This window comes from Myotis nattereri (genome assembly GCF_964212035.1).
Source record: "Myotis nattereri genome assembly, chromosome: X".
Taxonomy (NCBI): domain Eukaryota; kingdom Metazoa; phylum Chordata; class Mammalia; order Chiroptera; family Vespertilionidae; genus Myotis; species Myotis nattereri.
Window position 1 is genome coordinate 150900073 of NC_138078.1, and position 15581 is coordinate 150915653.

Below are 15581 nucleotides of genomic sequence, written 5' to 3' on the forward strand. Positions count from 1 at the left end.
TTTCTCTAAGATTATATGTAAGCTAATTCAGCTGGCAAAGCATGTTAAAATGCATGAAAGGGAAGATTTCAATATTTAGACATTTAAAATTCATTGGAATTTGGAGATCATGTGGATTCTAACTCCAAGATTCTTTCCTAAATAACTCAAAAACATATAATAAGAGATGTTTTGTTGTTGCTTTTAAGGTCCTTGTAGACATTTTTAAGATGGCAAATTCAGTCTTGCTCCTGGCACAAACTTTCATATGAACATTAATGGAATTTTAAAATTAACATCTATAATGTAAAAATGAGCTTTGCCTTGTATGCTTTGCATTTGATTACAAACTTTCTCCTCTTAATTTTCTCTTTTCAGTCTGAGTATGTTTGCAACAATACAGCTATTGCTGTATTTTTCATTTTCACGAATCATTGGTGAGGACCATGGAGAAAAAGAAGATTGGGAATTCCTCACTAATCCTCCCAAAAGAAAACATTCCTATTCTCATATGAGGTCCCACCCCCATCTTCCCCATTTCTCCCTACATGTTGTCTGCTCCTCCCTCCAGCTTCACCCATGTGATGGTACAATCAGAAGACAGTGTCAGTGCCAGTTCCAAGTGCTTAGAAATGTGAACATATGCACAGAAGAAAGCTATTTGCCTAAGTAGAGTTTTCAGCACTCTCCATCCACCTCCTTTATGGGGAAGATTACATTTCTTTTCTTCTAAACTAGAAATATGGATAAAAATAAAGCTTCATGGCCTAAATGTAGTCTTTGCCAATAGTTGTAAAAATCATTGAGTTCTGGAGAGCTGCACAGCCTACCCCAGCTTCCCACAGTGAGAAAGGCAAGATTCCCAGGAACAGCAGAGGAAAAACTCCTTGGTAGGGAAAGGTTGCTTACTACCAAGGAGCCAGAGCTAAGAAGGGCCAGGCCATCTGTTTCTGCTGGCAGAGAGATAGGGTCAGCATCAGGAATAAGATGGCAAGGGGGCTAATCATAAGGGACAGAAATCAGGTGTAAGTTCTTTGCCTCCAGAAGATAAGGGTCAAGAGAAAAGCAGGGCATCTGGAGCACTGACGTTGATATTAGTGATGTGCATGACACCAAGCCAGGTTGTTTCTGAGAGTTGCTCCCCCACTTGTTAGGTAGGGAATGCATAAGGCAGATTTCAGATGTTTTTACTGGGCCCACCGAAGCTCACAGGCTACAAAATAAGACCATGTGATGATCAAGTTGGTTGCTGTTTTCAGCAAGTCTGCTTTAAAAAGTCAAACATAAATCTTCATGGTAGGAATTCTGATTCTAGGAATGTATCCAAATGAAATTAATAAAAAATGTGGACATGGATTTATGGGTAAGTCGTGGCTCTGTAAATGACAGAACGTTCATCATGATCACAGAACCGTCAGCAACATCCATTTAGTTAGTGAATCCTGTTTGCCCTGTATAATCTCAGTTAATTTTGACAATATCCCTGTGAGAGGGGTATCATTATTCAAAATCTAAAGATAAGAGACCAACAGATGTTGAGCAACTCGCCTATAGTCACACAACTATCAAGTTTCAGAGCCCATTTGAAGCAGTTCTGTTGGCCTCTTGAAAGTCATCCTGCCCTTCTTCTGCAGTTCTATTCCAGCACTTCTCAAACTTTTACATCCTTGGAAATTATTGAAAACCTCAAGTAGCTTTTCTTCCTGGGACTCTATTTCCATTTCCCACATTAGGAATTGAAACAGAATTTTTAACAATATCATTAATTCTACTAAAAGAATAATAGCTCTATTACACGTTTAAATATTTCTATAAAAATAGTTTCTAAAACAAAAAATCAAGTGAGTGGCATTGATTTGCATTTTTATGTATCTCTTTCACATCTGGTTCAAGTTTATTTAGTTAACAGAATTTTGTTTGAAATCTCTGATAAAATGTTAAGTAGAGTTCTAAGGCCATAAGGAGTGTGTATCACATATTGATAACATGATTTTGCTTGCAGACATTTTACTTGGCAGATTTAACTACTTTTACATTGTAGTCAGTTTCCTTTAAAAATATTTTATATCTCACAGGGCAAATCATACAAATTCAGGGGCCCATTACCACCCATGTGGAATCCAATTACCTACCTAGACCATAACAACCTTTGGCGGACAATTGATGACATGGGACAAGAGGTAAAGCTTTTCAAAGCTTCTGTGATTACATTTATATTTTTCATAAGTTTAATCCTTAAAAGAAAGGAGATGCAACATATCATCGATGCCTAGCACATTGTGTAGCACATAGTAACTCTCAGTAAAGATTTGTGAAATGAATAACATGAACTTGTTTCTAACCTCTTAAAGAATGAGACACTCAACAGATTGCTATTTGTATATTACTTGTGAAAGGGGAGAAGATCATATATTACTCTCCCTTCCTGGGATAATGTTTCTAATCTAGAAAATCCTCAGAACATAACAAAACAAGAATTTCAGGTATTTGAGTCACCACCCTGTTCAAACAAGTAACCCACAAGAAAATACACACAGAGCTTGACCTGAAACTCGGGTTCAGATGTGATTTGGTATGGCTGTCTAATCCTTACTGAGGAGATGAACTTATAAATGTTCTCCCTAAATAAGTAACTTCCTAATTGCTATTTGGAAACAAACCGATTACAACATAGCCTTCATTTACTGTGCAGAAAGTATTATCATAAATTAAATATGGATCATGTGGTATAGATCAATAATAGAAAAGCTACACAGACAGCATTGGATTTGTAGCAAAAGTCACGATTGGGGGATTTGAAAAAGTTACATTTTCCTTCTTTAAGTTAGAGTTTTTAATACTATTGAAATATTTATTTAAAGTATAAAATTAAATCCCTCCCGAATCCTCATCTGAATGTAGATTCCCAGTGATGCTCCATGGAAGGCACCCCTTGCCGAAGAGTGGGACCACATGACAATGAAGGAACTGCTAGACAAGATCTGCTGGACTGAGTAAGACTTTCCATTAGACACAGGAATTTATTGTGACTGTCATTCAGGTTAATTTAGAATCCTATTGAACACGAATGGGACAAGTACCTACTTTGTGTCTAAAACCATGCCATTTGGCCAGGTGGAATGCTGAGAAATATTGAAAATGGGTTCTACCCTAAAGTTGTCAGAGTTTTGCACCACCAACCTGGTATTATCCCATAAAATACCCAGAACAGACCAGAATGTGCCACCTCCTTTACTTGGAACAGCTTAAAGACCATTAGCTTAAAGATTTATCAAGTTGTTGATGTAGGAATACTTTTGTGTTCCTCACTTGTGGTCAAGTGTAGAGATGGTGCATTAACATATGTGTTTAAAACACCTGATGGGTGCAATTCTTCAAGGATTTGAAAAGAATTTCTAGAAAATGTCTGTATAGTTTACAACTGTAGAGGAAACATGTATTACTGGATTGACTGCTTTAATTAAATGAAAAGCATGTAGTGTTGAAAGCAACTATTCATGAGCCAAGCTTTAAATTCTGGTTGGCAGTGCTGGGGACTACATATGAACTATGAAGTCTAGCTATGTAGACACCTGAAGACACTCACTGCTTTTGAACAGCAAGGAAAATGGAAAGGGTTATAAGTTCATAGGCCTGGTGAATTTGTGGTAAATGAAGTAAGAAAAATGGAAGTTAAGTTCAAGGAGAGTGTCCTTCCATGCTTCTTGGAATTTAGCTTCAAGAGAGAGAAGACAGAGAGAAAGGCATACAGGGAGGGAAGAAGGGAGAGAAAGGGGGATTCAAATCATTATTTTTAAAAGATAAAATGTAAATGTCTAATAATAGAAGATTGCTTTAATTATGGACATCTAAAAATATAATACTCTACAGTCTTTAAATTATGTTGTTAAAATAATATTTAATGGCTTGAAAAATATCATAACATTAAACATAGAAAATCAGGGTGTCATCGAGTATATACAATATAATATACTAGAGGCCCGGTGCATGAAATTCACGCACTGGGAGAGGGGGTCCCTTAGACTGGCCTGTGCCCTCTCACAGTCCAGGAGCCCTCGGGCCTAAGCCAGCAGTCGGACATCCTTAGTGCTGCTGCGGAGACAGGAGAGGCTCCCGCCACCGCCACTGCACTTGCCAGCCATGAGCCCGGCTCCTGGCACTGACCACCAGGGGGCAGCTCCTGCACTGAGCATCTGCCCCCTGGTGATCAGTGCACATCATAGTGACCGATCATTCTGCTGGTTGGTCAATTTGCATATTAGTCTTTTATTATATAGGATGTTCTTGTTTCTGAAAAAGAAATTGTATGTGAACTGAAAAGCAATAGGCATCTATCAAAATGTTTTAACACAATATTACAATATAAACTTTTATCCACATATTTAAAAATGCTTCATCAAACATCATATTTCATGGTTGTATAATATTCCATGGAAAGGGAATACCATAATGTAATGTATTTCTCTATTATCACCCTGTTGGGCATTTTGGTTACTTCTAGTTTTTAGTTACTATTATTAACATATAATTACCTGTGAAAACAATCTCTGTGCTTCTCCTGTCTTTAACCTTTGAAAGCAACCAATTCTGTAATAGTAAAAGCCTTTTATTGTCATGAAGTCAATGTCTATTATTAATTATAATCTTTTAAACACTTATTTAATGCTATTTACCACTTTTCTGAGATTTTAATTTGTAATATAATTTATTTTGATTGTAATGAAATTGCAGAATTTATTTTAAATTATATACACTAGATTTTCAAAATATTAATATTAAACATAGAAAATCAGGTATTTAATTACCTGCATTCATTTTACAACTGGTTGGCAGTGCTGGGGACTATATATGTTATGAAAAGCTTTCAATAAATTCATTTAAGTCTTTTCTCCCCAGAGAGCTTCAAAACTCTTTGAAGATCAGTTTAATTTTTTACCTTTGGGATCATAGAGATCTGACTTTTTCTATCATAGTCCTTGGCCTAGTCCTTCCCTTAGTGAAATTCTAGGTTGTTGGCTGTCTGACAAAATAAAGCATGCCTAGATATTAGTAGTATATGAAAACAAGGTAATTTTCTAACTTTTCCTAATCAAAATATAAAAGATAAATATTTCCTGGTTTTAAAAGCACAATCATATATTCAAAGACCAATGTTGTTCATTCTTAGAGTTATTATTTGTAAAATGCTTTTTGGAAACACATATTAAATTTTCAATGTGGTCAGCTCTGTAAATAACTTTTTTAAAACCTATAACTAGAAAAAAAAATGCATCAGACCGAGACTAGTGATTGTCTTTACGGAAGCAGAAACATGGGAGATACTCATTCTCTTATTTTTTATTCTGTGAATTTTCCAAATTTTATATGTGCATACATTTTTCGTGCAGAAAATATAATAACATTTATCTTTTAAAAAGTCAACAAGACAAAGAATCAAAAATTATTGCACTAGCTTTCTTGACCTTCTATTCCTCAAATATTGTTCTTCTCATTTCTTTTCTCACTAAAGCTTCCAGAGTAAATCAAATAAAGGATTAGAAATAGCCTGGCCCTCCAGAAAGAATTACTTTTAGATCTCTCTCCATTTCAAACCAGGATTACTTTTTCTTACCAAATTGTCAGCAATAACAAGTGCAATCATAGCAATTTTTTTATGTTTAATATTGGCTGTCTAGCTAGCCCAATATTGTTTCAGTTATTTATTATTCCTTTTACCTTATGCCACCTCAATTCACCTATAAAACAAGGAATACAAGAAACAGGACATCAGGAAACAGCAAAGGATGTTTTCACTTTGAAAATTTTAAACCAATATTTGGATATTTGCTTTAGATAGATGCCACAAATTGCCTCTGCAAAGAAACCACAAGTCAGCAATTTCCATCCCTCCAGTTATCATGAGAATTTTACAAAACTAACTCTAAGTTACTTCAACATATGTATTATACTATTTGCTGACTAAATGATGGGGAACTTCACAAAAGTTCTGTCAGATTATTATGGCTGCAAACATTGTCAGTAACTAGTATATGTGTCATGTGTGATTCTACAAATCTCCAAAGTAAAGGTACACTAGAATAGAGAAGTGCCTCTTGATGAGTCAAATAAAGCATTCTTTTTTTTAAAAAATATATTTTATTGATTTTTTACAGAGAGGAAGGGAGAGAGACAGAGAGTTAGAAACATCGATGAGAGAGAAACATCGATCAGCTGCCTCCTGCACATCTCCCACTGGGGATATGCCCGCAACCCAGGTACATGCCCTTGACCGGAATTGAACCCGGGACCCTTCAGTCCGCAGGCCGACGCTCCATCCACTGAGCCAAACCGGTTTCGGCAAAATAAAGCATTCTGAGGTATTAAAATAATGAGGTTTGAATCAGGCATAATGTGGTTTGAAGTTGTATCATTTTGTGAGTTGTGTACTACATATTACTAACCTCTCTGAGACTGTTTTGAACTTATGAACTGGGAAAAAATAGTAAAAAAAAATATTCAAAAATAACTATTTTATAGTATTATGACAATTCAATAAGACAATGGGTTTAAAAATCATGAAAGAGTTCAATAAATAGAACACAGTATTATTTATTCCACCCATAGTCAACAGCACAACCAGGTGGCAAATTCTGAGTTGGACATAACCACATTAGCAATACACAAAGTTTATGTAAAAGTCAAAAAGAAGATTGGTCCTTATTTAAAGATCTCAAAGTACATATTACTGGTTAATTTTTGGGTGTGTTAGATATAACTGAGTCATTAGAATCATATGAAACCATTCACTTTCTGGTATGCCTTCAGATAGGATATAACCTCTTGACATTTACCTGACAATTCCAAACAAAAGTTCACCTGTCTACATGCTATTAATTGATTCTCCCCTCATCCATTCTTTGAGCTTGTCTTCCATTAAGCAGTATAATGAATGAATACATAACTATGACTAGTTCCTTGTTTGGTACAGCACCTAGTTTATTCTTTGTGTATTATAGGTAATTTAAAAATAAAGTTTAGTTGATATTTCTCATCAACCATTCATTCAGCCATCCAACAAGTAATTATTGAAAAGTTACTATGTTCCAGGTACTTTTATTACGGGAGATACTATGGTGAGCAAGAAAGTTAAGATCTATATTGTCGTTGTTGATATTCTAGAAGGTGAGACAGCAATAAAAATAATAAAATAACAATTAAGATAATTTAAGACAATGAAAAGAGTTACAAAGATAACTATACTATAGTAAAATGATAGAGAATGACAGGGTGCTGGGAATATGGAAGTTAATGCTCATTTTCATAGACACATAAGAGTTCTTCTTTCTGAGGAGACATTAGAATAAGTAGAGAGGGCACAGGAAAAAAATAGAGAAGGTAGGCATGGGCTACATCACTTAGGATTTTGGATGCCACAATAAAAGATCTGCATCTTATTCTGATTATGATCAGATGCCACTGAAGGGTTATAAGCAAGGGAATGTCATGACTTGACTTACACTTTTGAAAGAGGACTGTGGAATGGAGGGAGGCATAAAGCGTCTGGCTTCAAGTGTAATGAGTAGATTGGGTGTAGATCATTTCAATGCTCCTGGCAAGAAATTATGCTAAATTGATTGTGAGGAAGGTGGAGTAATGTGGTGAAAGACAATAAGAATTTCAGATGGATTAAATGAGGGGAGAGTGACGGAAAGAGAGAAATTAAGGTTGATTTCTAGAGTGTTGGCCTTAGCAATTGGGTGAAAGGTGATGCCTTCTACTGAGATGGGGATCACTGGAAGCATAGCAACTGTGTGGGGAGAAATCATGACAGCACAGAATGGAATACAAGCTGATTCTGTGTAAGGTATTTTGGTTAAGGGGAAAGTAAATCTCATATTCCCCAAATGTCTGATGTCATCTATCTATCTATCTATCTATCTATCTATCTATCATCTATATATCTAAAAGCGTAATATGCAAATAGACCGGATGGTGGAACGACCGGTCACTATAATGCGCACTGACCACCAGGGGGCAGACGCTCAACGCAGGAGCTGCCCCCAGCCCACAGGCTCCGATCACCCAATCGGGGCCTGCTGGCCATCCTCTTGGTCCCTCCCTGCCACTAGCAGGCTCTGATCATCTGATGGGGAATGGAGAACCGGGGGTAAGTGGCAGTAGATGTGGGCAGTGCCAGGACAAGGCGGGTGTGAGCAAGCAGGGCCCCGATATCCCTACTGGTCTCCTCACACACATAGAGTGACTGGCAGCGGTGGGTGGGGCCGGCGAGCAGGTGGGAATGGCCAACCTCTACATCCCTCCCCCTTGCTGGCAGGCTCCAATCACCCAATGGGGAATGGGAAACCAGGGGTGGGTGGTGGCGGACACAGGTGGCACCAGACCAAGGCGGGTGTGAGCAAGCAGGGCCCTGATCACCCCACTGGTTGCCCCACACACAGAGGGTGACCAGTGGCATCAGCAGCAGGGGACGGGGCCAGCTGCTGGCAACCAGGGAAGATCGGACCTGATTGCAGGCTAAACCTAGGGACCCTACTGGTGTACTAATTTCGTGTACCAGGCCTCTAGTGTTTAATAATACAGGATTCTAGTGACAATTTTCTGTGACTTGCTAAGTTGTGCCAAACTTAGCCAAATAAATATATTTCTTGAATAATTTCCAGAGAATTAAGTTGATGCTCTTTTGCATTTGCTAATTTTTCTCTTGTTTCTTCCTGAGTAGATCTGCAAAGAAGCTCGCTACTCTCTTTGTGAACCTGTGTGTCACTGCAGAGACCCATGAGGTCTCTGCTCTGTGGTTCCTATGGTATGTGAAGCAGTGCGGAGGCACAGTCAGGATCATCTCAACAACCAATGGAGGGCAGGTACCTATCCATACCTCCACCATTTCAACAGAAAATCACCACTGCCTAAAATGAAAGACTGACATCACCCTTCAGTCATGAATGCATGGGATGAATCAGGAGGCAGTCGTGTGGCTCTCAGAACTATATCATAGCAGCTCAAGGTGACTTTTATGAGGGACAGTCTGTTAGGTACCCAATGTAAGAACCCAGCAGCCAATGTAATTTTAAGATTATTCTTCTCAGCCTGGCTGGCGTGGCTCAATGGTTGAGCTTTGACCTATGAACCAGGAGGTCACAGTTCAGATCCCGATCAAGACACATGCCCAAGTTGCAGGCTCCATCCCCCATGTGTGGCATGCAGGAGGCAGCCAATTAATGATTCTTTCTCATCATTATATTCCTATCTCTCTATTTCTCTCCCTTCTTATCTGAAATCAATAAAATATATTTTTAAAAAGATTAAAAGCTTCTCTCTTTTATATATGTATAGGAGGACATCTGATGAACATGATGAGCACTTTTTGGTAAATTCAACAAGGAAAGTCAGAAATGCATTTCACCAGCCCCCCCCCCAAAAAAAAAAAAGTAAACAGAATAACCAGCCCCCCCCCAAAAAAAAAGTAAACAGAATAACCAGCCCCCCCCCAAAAAAGTAAACAGAATAACCAGCCCCCCCCAAAAAAAGTAAACAGAATAACCAGCCCCCCCCCAAAAAAAAGTAAACAGAATAACCAGCCCCCCCCCAAAAAAAAGTAAACAGAATAACCAGCCCCCCCCAAAAAAAAAAAAAGTAAACAGAATAACCAGCCCCCCAAAAAAAAAAAAAAAAAAAAGAAATGCATTTCAACTTAAAACACACACATGTGGAATTCATTAATTCATTCATTGCCTATTTCCTGAGCCCCAGCATTGTATAAGGCACTGTGTTAGGTATAGTAAGAAGTGGATTAGAATTCTTATATAATCTGCTTGGTAGTCATTTTTCTTTTCTTTCCTTCTTTTTCCTCACCCTCTTCCTCTTCTTCATTCCCCTCTTCTTTCTCCTTTCCTCCTTCTTTTCTTTCTAAACTTATTTGAAATAGTCTTTTTAAAAATTAACTGAGCCCAGCTGGTATGGCTCAGTGGTTGAGCATCAACCCATGAACCCGGAGGTCATGGTTCAAGTCCCAATCAGGTCACATGACCGGATTGTGGGCTTGATCCCCAGGAGGGGGGCGTGCATGAGGCACCTGGTCAATGAGTCTCTCTCATTGATGTTTCTATCTCTCTCTCCCTCTCCCTTCCTCTATCTGAAGTCAATAAAAACATATTAAAAATTAATTGAACTGAAAATTTGGGAGAAGGCAGTCAGTTCAATTGTGTAGGACATTTGGAAGCTTTAGCAGGGCTCAGAAAAGATGGTGCAGTGGCCACAGAAGCAGCAGGCACCTGACCCAGAATGAGATGGGCAGCTTGAAACAGAGAGTAGGCTGGTCTGGGGATGAGTGGGCCAGGGAGGTTCTGAGCCTGAGTAATACAGATGGAAAAATAGGCTCATGCAAGTCATGGTCCAGCTGTAGGTATAGCTTCACCAGACCCAGCAACTCAATAAAAGGATGCAGATGATACATAGAGTAGGGATAGTGACCAGGCAGATAGGGCATGGGGTCAGGGTGAGGTTGTCCAGCTGAGGTTGGAGTCTGGAGATCTGCAAAAACATAGCCTGGAAAGTGACTGTTAGAAAACTTATAATTTTGTCAAAATCCAGCTGACACTAGTTAGACAGCAATGGTGAAAGATACTTCACGGCAGCAAAATGAAAATTTATATATATATGATCTTACAATAAGATATGTGCGAAAAAACTACCAATCTAATAATTTATACCCATTACTATATTTCCTACCTATCTTTTTAATCCTTGTTTTCTTTGCAGGAGAGGAAATTTGTGGGTGGATCTGGTCAAGTGTGTGAGCGGATAATGGACCTCCTTGGGGATCAAGTGAAGCTGGAGAGGCCTGTGACTCACATTGACCAGACAGGAGAAAATATCCTTGTGGAGACTCTAAATCATGAGGTGTATGAGGTAACCAAGAGCCTTAAACTAAGGGAAAGAGGCCAGAGTCCCATAGATAACCAAAGCTTAAATAAAATCAAGAATGTTACAGACTTTATAGATCATCCCTTTGCCAAAAGTGTAAAAGCTAACTCTATTTGAAAGAAAGAAAAAGAGAACCAGAATATTTTGGGGGGAGGGGGGGTTATAAAAACATATTATCAACACTCTGTATTGAGCTCCTACATAATTAGAAAAACAAATAAAATATTTATTTGATCAATACCAAGTGCCTTCTATGTGCCTGGCAATATTCTAGGAGTTGGGAGCAGAACATTGAACAGAACAGATAAAATTATTTGCTTTCAGGTGGCTTACATTCTCATGAAGGAGAAAGTCCATAATCAAATATATAGTTAAAATATCCAAGCACTGTGGAAAAATCAATCAGGGAAGGGGGAGAGAGTCTGCCCTGAGGTGGGGGTGGGACAACTAGTCATGTAATTTTAAATAAGTCATCAAGGAAGGACTCATTCAGAGGTGATGTTTGAGCAGAGAACCAAAAGGGATGAGGCATTAAGTCATATAACTTTCTGAGGGAAGAGCATTCCGATAGACAGTACAGCCAGAGTCAAAGTCTGGAGGTAGAAACAAGCCTGGCCTGATGAAGGAACTGCAAGTTGGTCAAAATGGCAGAATTGAGAATTGAGGGGAAGAATAAGAAGAGGTGAGATCAGAGATGACTTGTATGGTCTTGGAAGTCTTGGAAGTGACCGTGAGGAGCTTGGTTTTGACTCTAAGTGTGATGGGAAGTCATTGGAGGTTTTGAACTAGGAAACAATTAAGGCTCATTTTGGTTTTAACAAGTCCTTTTAGTTCTTCTCTTAAGAAGAGAATGAAGTGGAGAGAGGAGTTAATTGAGGGAGAAGCATTAGGAAAAAAGCACAACCCACCAACAATGTTTAACCACTCCCCCACCCCCTTTCCAGGCTAAGTATGTGATTAGTGCTATTCCTCCTACTCTGGGCATGAAGATTCATTTCAATCCTCCTCTGCCAATGATGAGAAACCAGCTGATCACTCGTGTGCCTTTGGGTTCAGTCATCAAGTGTATCGTTTATTATAAAGAGCCCTTTTGGAGGAAAAAGAGTGAGTACTTTCCTTAAAGACCATGGGGAGAAGGTCAAAGAAACTTGGTGCAAAAACACACATTTGCATGTAACTTTTTATTAGAATGCTGGGCATAAAACATTAGTCCAGGTTCTAAGTACAATTCTATCAGATAAAATATATTGGCACAAACTCAAAATTATCTTCCATTAGAATATGACCAACTCTTTTTCTCATTCTATATAAAATTTATTTAATCATCCCACAAAATCTTGTGAAAATAGGTTATTAATATCATCTAATACAGATTTTTAAAGTATGAGTTTCATGTACGGTGCCAGATGGGTACTTGAAACATTGGGGAGACCACTTTATAAATTCTAACCATTATGCTATACACCTGAAATTAATGCAAAATAATATTGAATGTAAATTGTAATTGAATTTTTTTAAAAAATTATGAGTTTATAGAGGTATTCACAAAAGTGGAGATTCTGAAAATTTCCAGGCAAGTTCTCATTTGTGTCAAGATTCTACTATATTAAATTAAATCAATTTATTCATTCAGATATATTCAGCAAGTGTGCTATGATACTGGGAAAAATATTACAGGGATGCTCACTAAAAGTGCTAGATTCTGGAATGATGGAAATGTGCTAGAGCTGCTCTGTTTAATATGACAGCCATTAGCCATATGTAGGTGTTGAACACATGAAATGTAACTAATGAGGCTAAGGAACCACATTTTTCTTTTTCTCTTTTTTCAAATATATTTTTATTGATTTCAGAGAGGAAGGGAGAGGGAGTGGGAGAGATAGAAACATCAGTGATGAGAGAGAATCATTGATTGGCTGCCTCTTGCACACCCTACACAGGGATGGAGCCCACAACTCAAGCATGTGCTCTGACCAAGAATCAAACCGTAACCTCCTGGTTCATGGGTTAACGCTCAACCACTAAGCCATGCTGGTTGGGCACATTTTTCTATTTTATTTTATTTTAATTGCTTTAAATTGAAATGTAAAATGCCCCACATGCAGTTAGCAGCTACTGTATTGGATAATACAATGCTAGAGTCTTATCACATTTACTCTTATCACATCTATTTTTCTTCTGAGAGAAGGCCACGTGTGAACAGTCAGTACCTGGGACTGAGGGCAAAGAGAAGAATGGACTGAAATAGGAACTAAACTGCAGAAAAGGGAGAGATTATGCTGAAGGCAGAGAAATTTTCACAGTTTTACCTTAGGGTGGTTCTTTCTGTATATATCCTTTTCTAGCCACATTATAGCCTCCTAATTCCCCCACCTTTGCAGGAGATCCTATTTAGGGCTACTATTAAATTAGTGCATTAGGGCTACTATTAATTAGTTGATAAAATAATCTATTTTTTTGCAAAGGACAGTGTGTAGTGACCCACCATGAAGAACATGCTGCTAAACTGCTTCCTCTTGTGATTCAGGTCACCTATTTTCCCCTAAGAGCTCATTCCTGTTTGTTTGATTGTAGTTTGTTACTGCTTTTGTCATTGTTACTCTTGGTAAAGAACTTCATTAAGCTTTTCAGTTTTTCTCAGTGTTTTTCCTGCCTCAGCACACCTGAGTGGAATACAAACACCCCTCATCCCAGTGGCTGACTAGGACGTTGATTCTCAGTGGGAAGGGATGTGGGAGGAGAGAGAGAGAAAGAAGCAAGTGCAGCTTAAAAGGCCTTACGGGTGTGTCTGCTCATATGCTGGTCAAGGCGGTGCACACCCTGAAAGTTCTTTCTCTGTTCTTTCTTTCTCTTTTGGAAACCCTCTTATTGGATTTTCTGTACATTTGTTTTAGAGTTTTTTACTATAATTTTGTTCAAAGAAACTCAATTTGCAAGTAAATGATGGGCCAGGAGGTAGGGTGCACTGTAGTAGGATATTGTTCCAACGTTTTAGATTCTGCTTTGATATTTTCACCATTTCACAGTCTTTTGTTGAAATCGCATATATCTTGTTCAGGAGGGGAGTGAGACAAGCCCTTTGTGCAGAATGAGCTGAAATTGTTGCTCAGGTTGTTCTGGAGATCATGTTTGAAATGACGGTTTGGGGCTCTGTGTGCTCATTGTAACTGCTATGGGGATCTTGATAGAGTGATGAGTGTCTTCTTCCATTTTGCTGCCCTTCCAAGATTATTGCGGGACCATGATTATTGAAGGAGAGGAAGCTCCAGTTGCCTACACGTTGGATGATACCAAACCTGATGGCAACTACGCTGCCATAATGGGGTAAGGCACCATTATGGTGGTATGAATGCTATTGGATGTTGACAATGTATTCCCATACTATTGATAATGTCCCAAACTTCTAAAAATAAATTTTCACCCAATAGCACTATTCTCCCAATCCAGCAGCAGAAAAATTCTTTTATAAATACTGTCTTCCAATGAATAAATATTAGAAACACCAATCAGAACAGATATGTGCACCCATATGTTCATAGCAGCACAATTCACCATAGCTAAGATCTGGAAACAGCCTAAGTGCCCATCAGCAGATGAATGGATTAGAAAACTGTGGTACATCTACATGATGGAATACTATGCTGCTCTAAAAAGGAAGGAACTCTTACCATTTGCAACAGCATGGATGGAACTGGAGAGCATTATGCTAAGTGACATAAGCCAGTCAATGAAGGAAAAATACCACATGATCTCACTCATTCATGGATAATAAAGACCATTATAAACTTTTGAACAATAATAGATACAGAGGCAGAGCTGCCTCAAACTGATTGTCAAACTGCAGCGGGAAGGCCAGGGAGGGGAGGGGGGCAAGAGGGAGGCGGGTAAGAGATCAACCGAAGGACTTGTATGCATGCATATAAGCATAACCAATGGACATAAGACACTGGGGGGTTGGGGAGGCCAGGGGATTGTCAGGGCGGGGGAAAAAAAGGACACATATGTAATACCCTTTGTAATACTTTAAGCAATAAAACAATAAAAAAAAGAAATTATAACACCATCAACATTTTAAAATTTGCTATAGTAATTTTCTGCTTCTTATGTAAAGCTGTGACTTGATATATTTCCATAAGCTATCTTTTGTGAAAGCATGATATGAATACCTGATTTAGGGTTTTTATTAAGAGGGCTTCTTTTTTTGTTTTTTTTAAAATATATTTTATTGATTTTTCACAGAGAGGAAGGGAGAGGGATAGAGAGTTAGAAACATTAATGAGAGAGAAACATCGATCAGCTGCCTCCTGCACATCACCCACTGGGGATGTGCCCACAACCCAGGTACATGCCCTTGACCGGAATCGAACCCGGGACCTTTCAGTCTGCAGGCCGACGCTCTATCCACTGAGCCAAACCGGTTTCGGCAAGAGGGCTTCTTATGGAGACTTTACCATTATGTGAACATCAATGGTATTTATGTGGAATGATGAGGTTTTCCAAGTCCCACTGGAGAGGAGCCAAGACCAGCCCAGTCCCCCATCTTGGCAGGGAAGACCAGCACAGATGGGGGCATATCTTTGGGGACAGAACCTGTTCCAGAGAGGTGTCACTTAGAACAGTCAAAATTAATATGAGCCCTAGAATATGTATGAGTTTATTTCAGAGAGAGTCTAGGGCAG

The 15581-nt window shown here is 38.6% G+C and overlaps 1 protein-coding gene across 1 annotated transcript in view; it reads left to right on the forward strand.

Moving 5' to 3' along the window:
- The window catches only part of MAOB (monoamine oxidase B), a 66122-nt gene that overhangs the window by 39230 nt on the left and 11311 nt on the right, over positions 1-15581 (forward strand). The window contains exons 4-9 of the mRNA XM_081115140.1: positions 2055-2159; positions 2881-2972; positions 8699-8840; positions 10738-10887; positions 11847-12006; positions 14130-14226. Of these exons, the coding sequence (XP_080971266.1) occupies positions 2055-2159; positions 2881-2972; positions 8699-8840; positions 10738-10887; positions 11847-12006; positions 14130-14226 (746 nt within the window). The remainder of the gene's footprint in view (positions 1-2054; positions 2160-2880; positions 2973-8698; positions 8841-10737; positions 10888-11846; positions 12007-14129; positions 14227-15581) is intronic.